The sequence below is a fragment of the Aspergillus steynii genome (assembly GCF_002849105.1).
Source record: "Aspergillus steynii IBT 23096 chromosome Unknown P170scaffold_3, whole genome shotgun sequence".
Lineage (NCBI taxonomy): Eukaryota > Fungi > Ascomycota > Eurotiomycetes > Eurotiales > Aspergillaceae > Aspergillus > Aspergillus steynii.
In genome coordinates, this window is record NW_020194400.1 from 61,573 (window position 1) to 75,185 (window position 13,613).

The following is a 13,613-nucleotide window of genomic DNA, read 5'->3' on the forward strand; positions in this document are numbered from 1 at the left end:
ATCTATAATTCGTACACAAGGCATTCATCAGATCCCACGTCTCCTCGACAGAGTCTCTCCCAACCGCCATGAATACCCTGCGGTCCATCAATACCCTGTCTCCAGACAAGACGCATGTCGGGGACGGCGACAGCGCGGTCATTTAACCACTGGCCCCAGCGCTCGTCCACGGGGGTAAGATAGTCTCCTGGATTATCACCCTGTAGTAGGGTATCCTGCACGCCGGATGTATTGTACTGGATCTTGCTCTTGGTCACCATTGCATGTCGCGAGGCTTGGAGTTCCTCGGCCGTGTAGACCTGTCTATGTTAGCCACGATCAGGGAAGCGAATATGAGCCGGGAATACCTTTTGTTGACTTCCAATTTGAATGATTACCCTCTTACTCATCTCCAATTCCTCTGTCCGCTCGATCACATCGCACAGTTGATTCAGACCATCACCCCTGGGTCCGAAATCCAGAACCACCAGTTTCTTTGGCTTGCGGTCCCCCAGCCACTCAGCTGATTTCGCCAGCTCATCATACGAAATAGCATGCACAGAGAAAGCCGCATTGGCCACCGGATAGACCAATGGCCCCGGCGACGAGCTCACCAGGACCAACCCCAAGGGGGATCCTGTCGACCGCCTCGCCAGATTATACACGAAAGAGCGCGCCGTCTTAGTGGATGCCGCCAGAGCACTCACCATCGCCTCAGAGATATCAGCATCTTCAGCCGTCCAGGGAAGGCCTGCACTGTCACCGAGGGGATGAATCGGTCTTTGCGGATTCAGCACATACTCGCTCATCAGATATCCAGCTCGCCAGATACCATCGAACACAGCCGACCAGGCCATGCGCTCCTTATCTTTCTCGTTAGTCACCACGTAGATATTATACAGCGGCATCAGCGCTTGCCGATGCACACTGGTCTCGATCCAGTGGTCGCTTGACTGACCCGGAGTCAGGTTGAGATCGACCGGGGTATCTGCGGTGGGCCAGAAGCCCCAGGTTTGAGTGCCTGGTTGGATAGATGTCGTGCTCTCTAAAACAATACCGTACCTCCATGCGAGCACGATTCCCCACGCTGCCTGGTTGTTATAAGGCGCAGGCGAGTTTGACGGAAGGGGATAAGTGTCCCACCAGCGGATGAAGTGGCCGGCGCGCGCATAACTGAGGTTGCTAGATGTGAGGCTGACGAGCTACGGCTTCACGCGGATGGACGCGGGAGATAGTGGATTGAGGGAAGGGGTGAGAGTGATCGTGGAATGGTCGGCGTTGTTGGATTTGGAGACGGCGTGGATCTGCATGATGGATGCATGTTTGAGACTGAAAACTGCGTTCTATCTGGGATAAAACGGGTTGATATAACAAGATATGGACCGTTAGGCGGGGAATGCGTCAAATCTTCTTGGCAAGACGTGGCCTTGCGTTGTATGCATGACTCATTGCATGGATTCGAATCTTCCAGAGAGCGAAGAATGGGCCAATTTGGTCGAGATTGTTTAATTTACGCTCGGACTAGAGCTCATATAAGAATATCACCGGCCTCTCCAGACAGTCATCAGCTCTTCCGCAGTAGTGACTTTGACATCGGGGAATCTGCCATCCAGCGCTCTCTCTGGAGGAACATAGTAGTCTCCCATGGCTGCGAAACGATGAAACAACGCAAAGATGGCCTCGTCAGAATGGCCTGATCCCTCAAATCCGGCATCCTCGAACTCGGGGAATGATATCTTGCCTTTTTCCAGAGTCTCGAGATCTTCGTATTTCACCGAGAATTTCTCGCCTATTATGAATCAGCCACCTCACTTGTACTCTCATTCCGGTTTCGCTATTGGCTTACCTCGAGCTTTCTCCGCGATGCTTAAAATCTCATTAAAAGACGCCGTCACACCAGCAAAACAGCTGACAGGCGGCCATTCCTCCACGTCCATCAGTCGAGCCACGAACCGACCGAGATCTTGCGTCGTGATGAAGCTAACCCCCGTCTCGCCATCCCCAGGGATAACAGCCCACTCCGCTGCACATTGACGGCATTTACCCATGGCTTCAAATGACTCTTCCAATGCGGCAGACCGTAGTAATCGAGAAACATACCGTTCACGACACGAGTATGCTCAAGGTCCGTCTTTTCAATGACTCGAAGAGCATCAAATGCCCATTTGGCCGTGGGGATGTACGGAATGTGCCTGGTTACGAATTAGAGCATTCAGTGCGGATAAAGAGCGAAGCCTACTCTTCCTTGAACAGCATGTCGAACTCGCTCACCACAAACCGTCGCGTACAACTTGATTGATTTGCCGCGTGGATGAGCTTGATTTGAGTATCGCTCGATTCATCCGACACCATTCCAAATGCGCAAATGACGGTGTCGATATTCTGGGCCTCGAAGGATGAGGCAGTAGCTTCGATGTCATTATAGTCCACTTGGAGGGTATCGAAGATATCGGCACTGCTGGGTGGCTAGATACGTCAGATAGGCATATGAAAATATCGGTTGAAATACTTTGCGTGACAGCACGATCACCTTGTGCTTTCCATGCTCGATCAAAGCCTCTACGATGGTTCGACCGACACTTCCAGTTCCTCCTGCGACAGCGATGATTCCCATATTGCCTTGTGGATGGTGGAGTGAGTTGAAGGACTTTACTCCGCTGGAGGATTCGGCGGAAAGACGTTTGCGCTTGGCATAAGCACTAGAGAGCTAGGTGGTGTAGCACTTCAGGTATGACTCAGAGGATTTTCTTTGTCTCGGACGGGGAAGGGCCAATGATAATCTCGAGGGTTATTCGTAATATCCCGTGAGCTGTTCGGTGTTTCCATTCGGTGGAATTCTGAATATACCAAACCATTATCCACCTCATGCTTCTAGACCTATTGATAATAAGAGTCTTCTACATATTGACTCCTCCCAGAATGACGTCTCCTCTTTCTCCTTCCATGGTGCTTTCCCTGTCGGCTCCTCGTGACAAGCTGACTGGGATGATGCAGCAATAAAACCACCATGACCAGAAACATCAACAGCCCATCGAAAACATACAGCCAAAACTCCTTTGATTGCAGAGTTCCATCTGTTCCCTGAACATACTCAATCACCCGGAAGACGGATCGGATCATAATCAAAGTGCTAACAACATACAGCACAACGAGGAATCGCCTCCAAGGAGCTCGCAGATCAACAGATCGCTTCGTAGGGCTGTTCGACATCCGGATGTGGAAAATCACCGAGATGATCATGAACAGCCCGAAAAAGACGATTTGTACTGCTAATCCTGCGATTATGATCCAGTTGCCGAGGTCCTGCTTATCCTTTGTGTCTGCTTGCGCAAGGACGCCTCCACCTGATCTGATTAGCATACAATAGTTCAAGCCATGGAGAGGGGAACATACCTCCGGCCTGTGCAAGGAAAGAAACCACATCGCCTACCACAAATGTTCTCGTAATCCAGCGACCCCGGAGCACCGATCTCGAGTCCCCGTCGACTAATTGAATCAGCCGCCCCAAGATCATGTAGATGGAAGCCGCGAAGAGTGCGGGAGCGACTAGCAGCAACAGCGTCTGCATGATATATGGGCCAGTCGTCCAGTCGGGTGTCTCTTGACTGTTTAATAGCCGTCCGACGTATCCGATGGTTTCACCTGCTGCTAGTTAGCACGTTAGTCTCCGGACAGTGGAAAGGAAAAGCATACACAAGCCACCTATAATGAACGGCGTGAAATACCATGTTCTCCGAGCGACGAAATAGACAAAATGCATGCCTGTCGCCACACCGAAACAAGCGGTGGCCGCGACCGCTGCCGGGAATGAGGGATCATAGTGGTAAAGACGATATTCTCCTACTACCATGGTGGCAGCATGAACTGGGTCTCAGTCTGAGGCAAGAGAAATGCATCATGAGAGCGGACAGTTCGATAGACAAATTTAAAGAATTCCTCGCGTAAGAGGCTGGGTGTTGCCAATTCTCTGATGCCTACCGCGACATCGTTCTCGTTTCCATGGCTATTTTAGGGTAAGCGTGGCGATATTGAGATTTTCCAGTCAAGCCTGCGGTGGGCCCACTAGTCCAATGCCAAATCATAGATAAAATGCCGAGATGCTCCATCGATTTCCTGTAAAAGTCGTTCTTTATTCGCTCGTGGTCTCTGCTACCCGATGCTTGGTGCCCTGCTTCCTGCAACAGATTAGCCGTGATAGGGTGGCAGGGCCTACGAAAGAGCACTGCATTTTACAAGGCATAAGACCAAATAATGTTGTATAAGTCAAATATTTAAGGATTTCTGCCAACGGTACCATCTGCTCTGCCCAGTGCCGCGACACTTGCGATATCGGATACTCGGTCCGATGTTGCAGCGACGTGAATTTCAAAGGGCGCCAATTTGCGGGGAAGCCCTGCTTCTGCAGATAATCAAATGATGGGACATGAATCCCTTGCTTATTACTGGATCGATCGTGGATCTATTTTTCCGTATGTCCGAGCTGCATAGTGAACATCCCGCTTTGTTGGCCTTTGTCAGTGGGATATAAATGTCGACATGGCTCTTTCCGAGAATCACCCGCCCCTCTGAGGCAGTCAAACCAAGTGGCTCTATACCATATTGTCAATCACACCGCACATCAAAGAGCAAGCATAATGAAACTGCTTCTTTTGTCCGTCATGATGCTGCTCCTCCAGGCTCTCCTGGTAGGCGGCATGCCGGCAACCTCGCAGGGAAAGCCACTGGTCAACCTCGGCTACTCGACCTACGAAGGACTTCGACTCCGTGCTGGCGTTGACCAGTATCTCGGTATGCGCTATGCAGCACCGCCATTAGGTGATCTGAGATTCAGAGCTCCCCATGATCCGCCCCAAACCAATTCAACTCAGAGCGCTTTCAAGGTAAGAGACCTGAGCCCAAGGTCTCATTCATAACTGAGACTCGGTAGTACGGTCCAATCTGCGTGGGTGCGAAAGAAAACGTCACAGCGGGCGAAATGGACGAGGACTGTCTATTTGTCAATGTATTCAGTCCGTCTGCTGCAACTGAGGCCTCGAAACTCCCGGTCTGGGTGTTCATCCAGGGAGGGGGATACGCCCAAAACTCCAACGCAAATTACAATGGAACAACAGTAATCCAAGAGTCCGGGCATGGCATTGTATTTGTGACCCTAAACTATCGCGTTGGTGCCCTTGGATTCCTGTCAAGCGAGACAGTCAGGGAAAACGGTGATCTGAATGTCGGGCTTCTGGATCAACGGATGGCCTTGCGATGGGTGCAAGAACATATAAGCAAGGTGCGACTGCCCATAGACTTTGCATTTTCTGTTCTGAACATCTGCATCTGACACCCGAGTCTGGTGGATGCAGTTTGGAGGCGATCCCGACCACGTTGTCATTCATGGTTGTTCTGCCGGGGCTGGTTCAGTTACATATCATCTCGCGGCGTACGGAGGAAGAGACGACGACCTATTCACAGGGGCGATCGCCCAGTCCCCATTTTGGCCGACTCAGAGGCGTGTCTCGGACACCGAGTGGCAATTTAATCGCTTCGTGAAAGACGCCGGATGTGCCAAAGCGCCTGACGCATTAGCCTGTCTTCGCTCCATCGATATTAAAAAGCTCCAGGCCGCAAACATTGAATCGCCCTTCCCTGGAACTACTGATAACCCTCTCACACGCTGGTATTTCTTGCCTGTGATTGACGATGATCTGATCGTGGATCGGTTATACAAACTCTTCGACCGGGGGCAATTCATCAAAGTCCCTGTCATGGTTGGCGACGACACCGACGAAGGCTCATATTTCGCATTTAATGCTTCCACCAAGGCTGAGATGGCCCAATTTTTCAAGAATTACTATCCGAACCTTAAGAAGCATCAGCTGGAGACCATAAACCTCGTGTATAAGAAATCGATCGCTCTTCCTTACCACGCCGAATACTTTTCCGCAGCGTCCGCAGCGTACGGAGACGCGACGTTCACCTGCCCGGGAAATCACATCGCATCCACCATCGCGAAGCACGTCTCTCCCCAGGAGATCTGGAATTACCGAGTCAACATCCAAGACCTGGGCAACCTGGCACAGGGGATCGGGGTTCCCCACACCATGGAAAACCCGGCCATTTTTGGTCCTGGGTCCATTGGGGGTGGCCCGTCTTCCTTCGACACGTACAATTCAGCCATTGTACCGGTGATTATGGGATATTGGTTGAGCTTTGTACGGTCGCTGGACCCCAACCCTCATCGATACATTGATGCACCACGGTGGCACTCCTGGGGTAGTGGCGCTGGGCAGCGCATGCGATTGGAGACCAACGATACTGCCATGGAGCGGGTTCCGCGAGAATCAAAGAAGAAATGCGAGTTTTGGCATCATTTGGCTCCGGCGATGGAGGTTTGAGCAGAATGACAGAAGAGTGAGTCTGTTGAAGTGACTTGGATGGACTGCCTTGGTGGAAGTGAATTAATTGCTTGACAGTCGAAAACAACGCGAGGCGGGTGTCTCAATTGGGACTAGCGCATCCCGTCGGGATCCCTAAAAGAGCGTATCGGCATGCCCAAAGGGGAATGGCTTCCGACTCCGTGGGAAGTAAAGTCCAAGTCGCAGAAGTACCGGACCTGATGGACAGAATGCTGCTGGAAGATGTAATGATATTTCCCTTTCAGACTCGTTTTACACCCAGTTTTCCTGCTAAATGAAATATTCGTGTTGATCTACCACAGCTCCAATCGGAAATATATCTTTCCTAAATCTTCTCACCCATCACTCCAGAGATGCATGTAGATAGAACATGAATCATTGAATTCTATCAGAGATTTATGTGCAATACAACACAGTTCTCAGCCGATTCCACTAACCGAAGCCCTAGCTAAGCAGCTTCTATTTCTTTAATATCCTCTGCGCTGTTCAGGAAACTCAAAAAACAATTCCATCCTGTCTGTCATTAGTATAAGGCCATACAATAAGAAGAAAAGAAAGTGGAAACGTTGCGAGGCCAACAAAGAGATAGAACATACCAATATTGAAAACATTTACACTCAGAACTCGATACTGCAACGGCACGAGGGAAAGATTCAAGCCTTGCAAAACAGGCCAAATCGTCCAGTTGGCTCGCAGTGCCTCCCAGTATGTTCGCTGCAGCTTTTCTTTAGGGTCACTGCCCTCCATGATCGACATACTGGACAAAAAAACACCGATCATCGTAGGGGCGCAAAGAAGCTGGTCGGCGGCGACCCGGGTAGCCAACGTCCTCGGGACTGTTGACAGCTGGATTCTATTCTGGAGGAACTGGAACCACTTCGTGGCAACTGGACCAAAGACAGCTTTAAAGGTCAGCTATTCTTGCATACAGAAAGGTAAACGGAAGTCTTACCTCCGCCATAAAGCGCCATGCGCGCAGTGCGGGTCATGTCATGGCGGGTGAGACCTTTCTTTTCCACTCCCTGCTGAGCGAGACCATCGCCTACGGCAAAGAGGCACTGGGTTCAAAATTAATGAGCTGGACATTGTGATGGGACACATCAATGACATACCGCTGTAGTTAGACTTTGCGTTAAAATCGGGCGCTGCGCAAGGCTTCTTTGGTACCTGTCTTTGTTAGCAGAGTCGCGAGGTGCAGTGATTAACATACCAGCCAAACATCTTGGTAGAAGTAAATGATCTTTGAAGAGTCATACAAGGTCAATGCGTTTCTGGAATCGCGAAAGACTTTTCATGGATCGCTAATAGGGGTCGATTGCTCCATGTCGGAAATGTCCCGATTAGGAAATCTAACCGCCATGCTCGCGGACAGCGAACGGGGCTCTGGATACGTCATGCTTAAGGGTTCCATTACAGAATCTGCTTGAAAGACTGAATTCTGAATGCTTGACTCCTAGAAAATTAACGACTGGCAAGTCGACACTCGGTCGTTGTCCCGGTGAATGATCACTCGGAGTTCCGGTTGCTGATGCACCGGCTGCCCGATAAGTAAACCAGTCCACTTTCTTACGTTGACCCTAGTCTCTGAAAAAGGGAAGAAAATGGAGGAAATAAGCAAGTTTGGGTTACTGTTGGCTCTATAGACACAGCGAGGTTCCCAGAGACTCGGAGCTCCGAGAGCAGAGTTGCCTACTAGTTCTTAAAAGTTCAAGAGTATGTGGATTTAATCGACATTGCTCTCATAGCACCTGGCTGGCAGCTAAAGATATATAGTATAGATCGTCCCTTGAACCATGCTGATTGTATTCCCTCGAAAATAGAGCATACAAAAACGATACTATCAACAGACATACCAACGAAATGCCTTCCTATCTCGTCACTGGTGCCGGTAGAGGCCTTGGAGTACGTCGCTATGTCGCCATGAGGTGTTGAATCTAACGCGAAGGTCACAATCAGTACGGATTCCTCAAGCAGCTGGTTTTGAACCCAGAAAATACCGTCTTCGGCCTCACTCGAGACGCAGACGCAGCTCGAGATCGTCTGGCAGCGGATGGACTCGCGTCTCGCGTCCACATCGTTCAGGCTGAAATAACCAGTCACTCATCGCTCCAAAGAACTGCCAAAGAGGTAGAGGTCATTCTGGGTGACAAAGGCCTTGATGTGCTGATCAACAACGCGGCCTATGTGAGCGAAGTGACCGCTTGGAAATCGTTGGTTGACTTGTATGTTATCAGTACTTCCACAGGAGCTTGGAGCTGACAATAGACCGACTAAAGCGAAGAGAATCAAGACCTATTGATCAATGATCTCCAAAAGTCTGTTGAAGTAAACATCTTTGGAGCAATGCGAGTGAACTATGCCTTTCTCCCTCTGATTAAGAAGGGGTCCGTCAAGAAGGTACTGAGTATCTCGAGCGGAATGAGTGATATTGGTAAGTAGATCATTTCTAGTGCAAAGAGAATACAGGCACTAAAAAAGCAAGATTTCATCAATGCAACCAAGATTCCAGTGGCGACCCCATACGCAATCAGCAAGGCTGGTCTCAGCACTGTGACGGCCAAGTTCAACGCCTCGTACCATGACCAAGGCATTCTATTCGTTGCTCTATGCCCGGGAAACGTTGACACAGCCGAGGGGAAACAGTGTAAGTCTATTTGGTCGTTTACGCACAGAATTGAAAGAATGAATACGATACTGAAAATGATTAGTCTCCAAGGAGGAACGCCATGGGATGCAGGCGATGGGAGCTTTGGTCGCACCATATGCTCCAGACTGGAAGGGCCCATTTACTCCAGAAGAGTCGGCAGCAGTGTGTTTGTCTAGGCTTGGCCAGCTGTCTTTGGAAAAAGGCCATGGAGGAGTCTTTTTGAGCCATAATGGGACTAAGAAGTGGATGTGATGGGATAGTGTGTCTATGAACAAGTAGTTGCCGGTGCAGGGAAGGTATTAGCCATTGGAACAGTATGAACAAGGTACTAGGACGTGTATAAATGAAATTCACCTAGACATATCTTTTTTATCTTCTTCTTACAAACCAAAAAAATTGGAAACGTAATTGAAAAAATCTTTTCTTGACTTCCACTACTTCATTAGAAAGTTCATTCACTAGAAAATAGCATCATTATTAACGATAAATTGATAATTCTTGTCCTAAGAGAAGTTGGTGTCCGATGAAAAATGCTTACAAGAAGCCGAACGCTTGATCAGCTCTAAAAAAAGCAAAGAATGAATCCAAAGCCCTGCTTGCCAGGGCTCAGCGCAGCCACCCGGAACTCCCAGTTGGGCCTTGGAACCACCAACTTGGATGTCCGACCGAAAAATATCTCGGTGAAACCACTCATCTAGCCTTGTAAGCTTATCCCATGAGCCATTCTTTGGCAAGGGGTTCATGATGTGATCAGAAATCCGATTTATTCAGCATGGCAGCTAACTAGATCGAACATATTGTACATAAATTCCCCGTTGTGGCATCAAAGCGAGTGTAACATTAACCAAAGAAAGACTGCAACAGCTACACCTGATAACCAGAGATGAAGGTTAACAACCTCGTAATCCCCTTTGACTCCGAAGTGGCAGTTATCGGGGCCAACGGCTACATCGGGGTAGAAACCTGCGAGAAATTGCTACAAGCCGGATACCGTGTGCGAGGAACAGTGCGAGACGTGGAGCAACAGCTCTGGATGAGAGAACTATTTGAGAAGAAGTGGCCTGGAAAGTTCAACCTGGTCTGCGTCAAGGACTTTGAGGTTGAAGATGCCTTTGACATGGCATTCAAAGGCAAGTGCAAATGTCCAATTGGCCTATGTTGAAGTCATTCTAATTCCCACTTCAGGGGTGGCTGGCGTCATTTATGTCTCGACACCGGTCATATTCAGTCCTGATCAGACGCAAGCTATCGACCGGGTGGTAAAAGGCACGATCAATACTCTGGAAGCTGCTGCCCGAGCGGGCGTGAAGCGCTACGTCCTCAGCTCCAGCTCCAAAGCGGTCGAATCGACGGTCTACAATGTACCGCATGTGCTGGATGTCTCGACATTCAACTACGACGATCTTCAAAAGGCGAGAGAAGAGCCGACCGTGCCGACATTCGAAAGAGCACTCAGAGTGTATAGCGCGGGCAGGACAGCAGCCGAGCTGGCATTCTGGGACTGGATTAAAAACAACAATCCCCCTTTTGTGGCCAATGTAGTTGTACCGGATGGAAACTTTGGTCGTGTTCTTGACATAGAACATACAAACACAGGGCCGACGTCGTCAGTTGGTATGCTCAAGCGCGTGCTCGCTGGGGAGCGAGAGGGGATTTTCCCATACGTCGGTCCGTGCTGCCAGACTTTCATAAAGAACGACAGGGCTAACTGCAGACAGGGTATTTGATTGACGTGCAAGATACAGCACGTCTACTAGTTGCAGCTCTGTCGCTGTCGTCCGTCGCTGGCGAGCGCATTTTCGCATACAATAGCCATTACACCTGGAATGAACTGCGTCATCGAGTGCGTCGTCTGTTCCCAGACCGACCGGAGATAATCACTGGAGAGGACTATGAGGATATCGGGAGGGACCTGGGGAATGCCGATGACCTCATTCAGCGATCTGAAGCTTTGTTGAGAGAGGTTGGACAACCAAGTTTCACTGCGGTGGATGACATGCTTCGGGACTTTGTGAGCAGTGTTTACTCCAAGCACACATGAGAAGGTGAAAAGATGTAATTGAAGGATGACAAAAGTACGTCGAGAGTCCATTTGCGCCTGGATTGCCGTCCTCAGACTAGCTGATGTATGATGATGATTTTAGCGAGTTGGAATCGTCACTTTTTAGCTTTGAGAATGGATTGCGATTTTCAAAATGATTCAACCCGAATAACAACCGTTAGCAGCAATGATAAGATGGCGAGCGAAAAAGGATGTCGTTGCGAAGGAACCATTTTTGGGCACCGGCCGAAGCTAGTCGCGCAGTAGCGAGCTGTTGATCTTCAATGGGCGTCGGAATCGATTCCCGACCGTGATAGGAAGGTAGAATGCTTTTAGACAAAGCTCTAGCATGAAGAGAGAATGCTAACTATTCTAGCTGAGACCAATTATCAGACTCGATTATGTGTAGAGAGTTCAGCGAAGACAATTGACATTGACCCCTTTCCATCAGTGTCCAGACTAGCTGAAAGGAGTGTGTGCTATCCTTTCAGAGACTGGACAGAGGAACAGCAGGCATATAAACTGCGCCAAAGCGACGTAAATAAACTCAGCGATGGACCAATTTTGGGTGAGACATGAAAGCAGAGTTAGGGTTCGGCAGCAAATGTCGCTGAATGCCTGACTGCTAATTTCCAACAGACATAGCCACAGTCGCCGATCCCAAACCAACCGGATCGACAACGAGGACGCCATATCCAACCCTGAAACTAGTCTGAATCTGTCATTTCGTTCAGGGGAGATCCGAAGTTCTGTGCAACACGGCCAGCACTGCGATCGAACTGACATAGGATCCCTTGTCGATGGAATTATCATAATTCAGCCAGCCCGGTTCAATAAACCTGGCGATCGAGTTTGTCGCCAGGACCAATTATTGTACCTGATCACCGAAGGAACGATATAGTGTCTGAATTAGTCGACAGCTGAAAATCCCTCGATCAGGGGTGGCAGCCGTCATGGCTCAACGGATTTTAGCGCATCGCAGCGGCCATCACCATAATTAGACAGATAATGGAGATAGACTTTGGCCATTAGAGTTCACCAGTGGCTAATAGTACCAAGGATCGGGGAAAATGGGTCTCAGGAGCGGCTCGTAGATGGAACTCTTTGTCACAGCTCTCGATATTAGAATTAATTGCGGCGGCGATTCGGGTCCCTGCCTGTCGGGATAAAGCGAAAAAAAATGCCATGCATGAGAGCACTGGCTATTAAGGACCCGCAATAGAATGGCCTTCGCTTGGCAAGAAAGGGGTCCTTTGTGTGTTCGCAGCGGGATCTCGTGTTGTTATATGGCGGCTCCACATCGTGCCAACTCTCGACCCTGAATGAAGCCAGAACCCCAGACCGGATCTCGCAATTCGGAGAAATCGCGGTGCAATGTCTCCACTGCCGCGTCGCCGTTGTCCAGTCAGACGGACAACTCACTTGTCCGTCCTCGTTGGCCGTCAACTCATTGCTAAAATGGATCGGAATCTTCCGGTCTGGAACCGCTGAGGGCTGGAGACCTAATTCTTGCGTCTGCTTCGGGCATAAGTCACGAACCACCGGCCTATCCCATCGGTAGAAGATCGTCGTTGGCATTTTTCGTTTTCAGTCAAATCGGCCTGATCCACTCCAGCTTGATCCTGGCGTCCATGATGTTCCCACTATGCCCTAACTCAAATCCGCCCTCGCCCCTGGGTCCCAGGCGGTGCTAAGAGAAAGCCCTGCAAAAGAGCTGCCAGGGACGGGACAGGTGAGGCGGCGGGTGTTTTGAATCTCCTTTTTAAGCTTTTTCTCGATGTTGTGGAGCGATATACGCATCCTTCGTTCCCAACGGGATGGATCCTCTGGGGGCATGCGTCCTGCGGCGCGAATATAGGGAATGGGCTTCCCGTAATATTTTGCTCCTGACCATTCTTGACCCTTTATGTTCTTCGTGCTTTCGCCTACTCTGCGCCGTTGTGTGGTGCCTGTGTTTTGATGCCCAAGATTTGACGATATATATCTTGGCTCTTGTATAAAGATTGGCCAAATTGCGCTTGAACCATTCTAGCGACGCCACCGTCTACTCGATGGAACATGGCAGATCTTGGATTCTACAAAGACAATTCGTTTCTCGCCGAACAATGGACGGAATTCGGAGTTAGCGTGGTCATCATTTTCATGCGACTCGGGGTGCGTCTGCGAATGGTTGGGGGGCGAGGGTTTCAAGGAGATGATTACCTGGCATTCCTGGTAGGTCCTCAAGAAACTGAGGTTGAAAGTAATTCTTTCTAAATACATTGACAGGCCTTGTGTCTACTAACGATGGACGGTATCACGGTCCACTTTTCATGTACGTCACCACCACCGCTACGGTGACAACGAGTCTGCTAATGTGTGAAAAGATAAACGAGGGACCAATCTCGAAGTACCAGATGCCTTACAAAACAAACTCACACCTCATCAATACCGATCCGTTGAATCTGGCTCGAAGTTCGAGTTAGCTGCATGGTACTCATATACGGCGTTGATTTGGGTTATGAAGGGCAAGATGTTGTTCCTTTAGTATGTCTCTGTTGTTTCC

The 13,613-nt window shown here is 49.6% G+C and overlaps 9 protein-coding genes across 9 annotated transcripts; 4 read left to right on the plus strand and 5 right to left on the minus strand.

Moving 5' to 3' along the window:
- Positions 1-2: 2 nt before the first annotated feature.
- Positions 3-1,289, minus strand: P170DRAFT_445323 (DUF2855 family protein; the record flags this gene model as incomplete). Its single annotated transcript, XM_024850693.1, has 3 exons — positions 3-299; positions 348-1,173; positions 1,204-1,289. 3 exons carry the CDS (start codon positions 1,287-1,289, stop codon positions 3-5), a joined length of 1,209 nt encoding a protein of 402 aa, XP_024705181.1.
- A 231-nt stretch (positions 1,290-1,520) lies between these two features.
- On the minus strand, positions 1,521-2,593 carry P170DRAFT_445324 (NAD(P)-binding protein; the record flags this gene model as incomplete). Its single annotated transcript, XM_024850694.1, has 5 exons — positions 1,521-1,768; positions 1,826-2,002; positions 2,041-2,171; positions 2,219-2,445; positions 2,489-2,593. The coding sequence occupies 5 exons, from the start codon at positions 2,591-2,593 to the stop codon at positions 1,521-1,523; spliced, it is 888 nt and encodes a 295-aa protein (XP_024705182.1).
- Positions 2,594-2,756: 163 nt separating this feature from the next.
- Positions 2,757-3,926, minus strand: P170DRAFT_454604 (RTA1 domain-containing protein). The gene is made up of 3 exons (XM_024851453.1): positions 3,673-3,926; positions 3,373-3,621; positions 2,757-3,323 (listed from the first exon to the last, which is right to left on the minus strand). The coding sequence occupies exons 1-3, from the start codon at positions 3,827-3,829 to the stop codon at positions 2,857-2,859; spliced, it is 873 nt and encodes a 290-aa protein (XP_024705183.1). The 5' UTR covers positions 3,830-3,926; the 3' UTR covers positions 2,757-2,856.
- Positions 3,927-4,918: 992 nt separating this feature from the next.
- Positions 4,919-6,483, plus strand: P170DRAFT_435201 (alpha/beta-hydrolase). The gene is made up of 2 exons (XM_024848885.1): positions 4,919-5,254; positions 5,328-6,483. The coding sequence occupies exons 1-2, from the start codon at positions 4,955-4,957 to the stop codon at positions 6,357-6,359; spliced, it is 1,332 nt and encodes a 443-aa protein (XP_024705184.1). The 5' UTR covers positions 4,919-4,954; the 3' UTR covers positions 6,360-6,483.
- Positions 6,484-6,828: 345 nt separating this feature from the next.
- Positions 6,829-7,601, minus strand: P170DRAFT_473471 (Mpv17/PMP22 family protein; the record flags this gene model as incomplete). The annotated part of the gene is made up of 5 exons (XM_024853043.1): positions 6,829-6,893; positions 6,977-7,282; positions 7,333-7,438; positions 7,493-7,547; positions 7,591-7,601. The coding sequence occupies 5 exons, from the start codon at positions 7,599-7,601 to the stop codon at positions 6,829-6,831; spliced, it is 543 nt and encodes a 180-aa protein (XP_024705185.1).
- Positions 7,602-8,240: 639 nt separating this feature from the next.
- Positions 8,241-9,279, plus strand: P170DRAFT_424331 (NAD(P)-binding protein; the record flags this gene model as incomplete). The annotated part of the gene is made up of 5 exons (XM_024847559.1): positions 8,241-8,282; positions 8,337-8,602; positions 8,657-8,811; positions 8,863-9,024; positions 9,089-9,279. The coding sequence occupies 5 exons, from the start codon at positions 8,241-8,243 to the stop codon at positions 9,277-9,279; spliced, it is 816 nt and encodes a 271-aa protein (XP_024705186.1).
- A 625-nt stretch (positions 9,280-9,904) lies between these two features.
- P170DRAFT_454606 (NAD(P)-binding protein) lies at positions 9,905-11,068 on the plus strand (the record flags this gene model as incomplete). The annotated part of the gene is made up of 3 exons (XM_024851454.1): positions 9,905-10,157; positions 10,213-10,695; positions 10,746-11,068. The coding sequence occupies exons 1-3, from the start codon at positions 9,911-9,913 to the stop codon at positions 11,066-11,068; spliced, it is 1,053 nt and encodes a 350-aa protein (XP_024705187.1). The 5' UTR covers positions 9,905-9,910.
- Positions 11,069-11,389: 321 nt separating this feature from the next.
- P170DRAFT_133337 (uncharacterized protein) lies at positions 11,390-12,042 on the minus strand. Its single transcript, XM_024842425.1, has one exon. The coding sequence runs from the start codon at positions 11,879-11,881 to the stop codon at positions 11,528-11,530; it is 354 nt and encodes a 117-aa protein (XP_024705188.1). The 5' UTR covers positions 11,882-12,042; the 3' UTR covers positions 11,390-11,527.
- A 1,084-nt stretch (positions 12,043-13,126) lies between these two features.
- On the plus strand, positions 13,127-13,595 carry P170DRAFT_491377 (uncharacterized protein; the record flags this gene model as incomplete). The annotated part of the gene is made up of 3 exons (XM_024854019.1): positions 13,127-13,282; positions 13,337-13,382; positions 13,435-13,595. The coding sequence occupies 3 exons, from the start codon at positions 13,127-13,129 to the stop codon at positions 13,593-13,595; spliced, it is 363 nt and encodes a 120-aa protein (XP_024705189.1).
- Positions 13,596-13,613: the final 18 nt, after the last annotated feature.

Excerpts from the sequence above, each read along its gene's own strand:
- P170DRAFT_454604 (XM_024851453.1), bottom strand. The coding sequence starts at position 3,829 with ATGGTAGTAGGAGAATATCGTCTTTACCACTATGATCCCTCATTCCCG. Across the intron at positions 3,622-3,672 it reads GTTCATTATAGGTGGCTTGT|GTGAAACCATCGGATACGTC; the intron begins GTATGCTTTTCC and ends AACTAGCAGCAG. Across the intron at positions 3,324-3,372 it reads TTTCCTTGCACAGGCCGGAG|GTGGAGGCGTCCTTGCGCAA; the intron begins GTATGTTCCCCT and ends TAATCAGATCAG.
- P170DRAFT_435201 (XM_024848885.1), top strand. The coding sequence starts at position 4,955 with ATGGACGAGGACTGTCTATTTGTCAATGTATTCAGTCCGTCTGCTGCA. Across the intron at positions 5,255-5,327 it reads TGCAAGAACATATAAGCAAG|TTTGGAGGCGATCCCGACCA; the intron begins GTGCGACTGCCC and ends TGGTGGATGCAG.
- P170DRAFT_133337 (XM_024842425.1), bottom strand. The coding sequence starts at position 11,881 with ATGATAATTCCATCGACAAGGGATCCTATGTCAGTTCGATCGCAGTGC.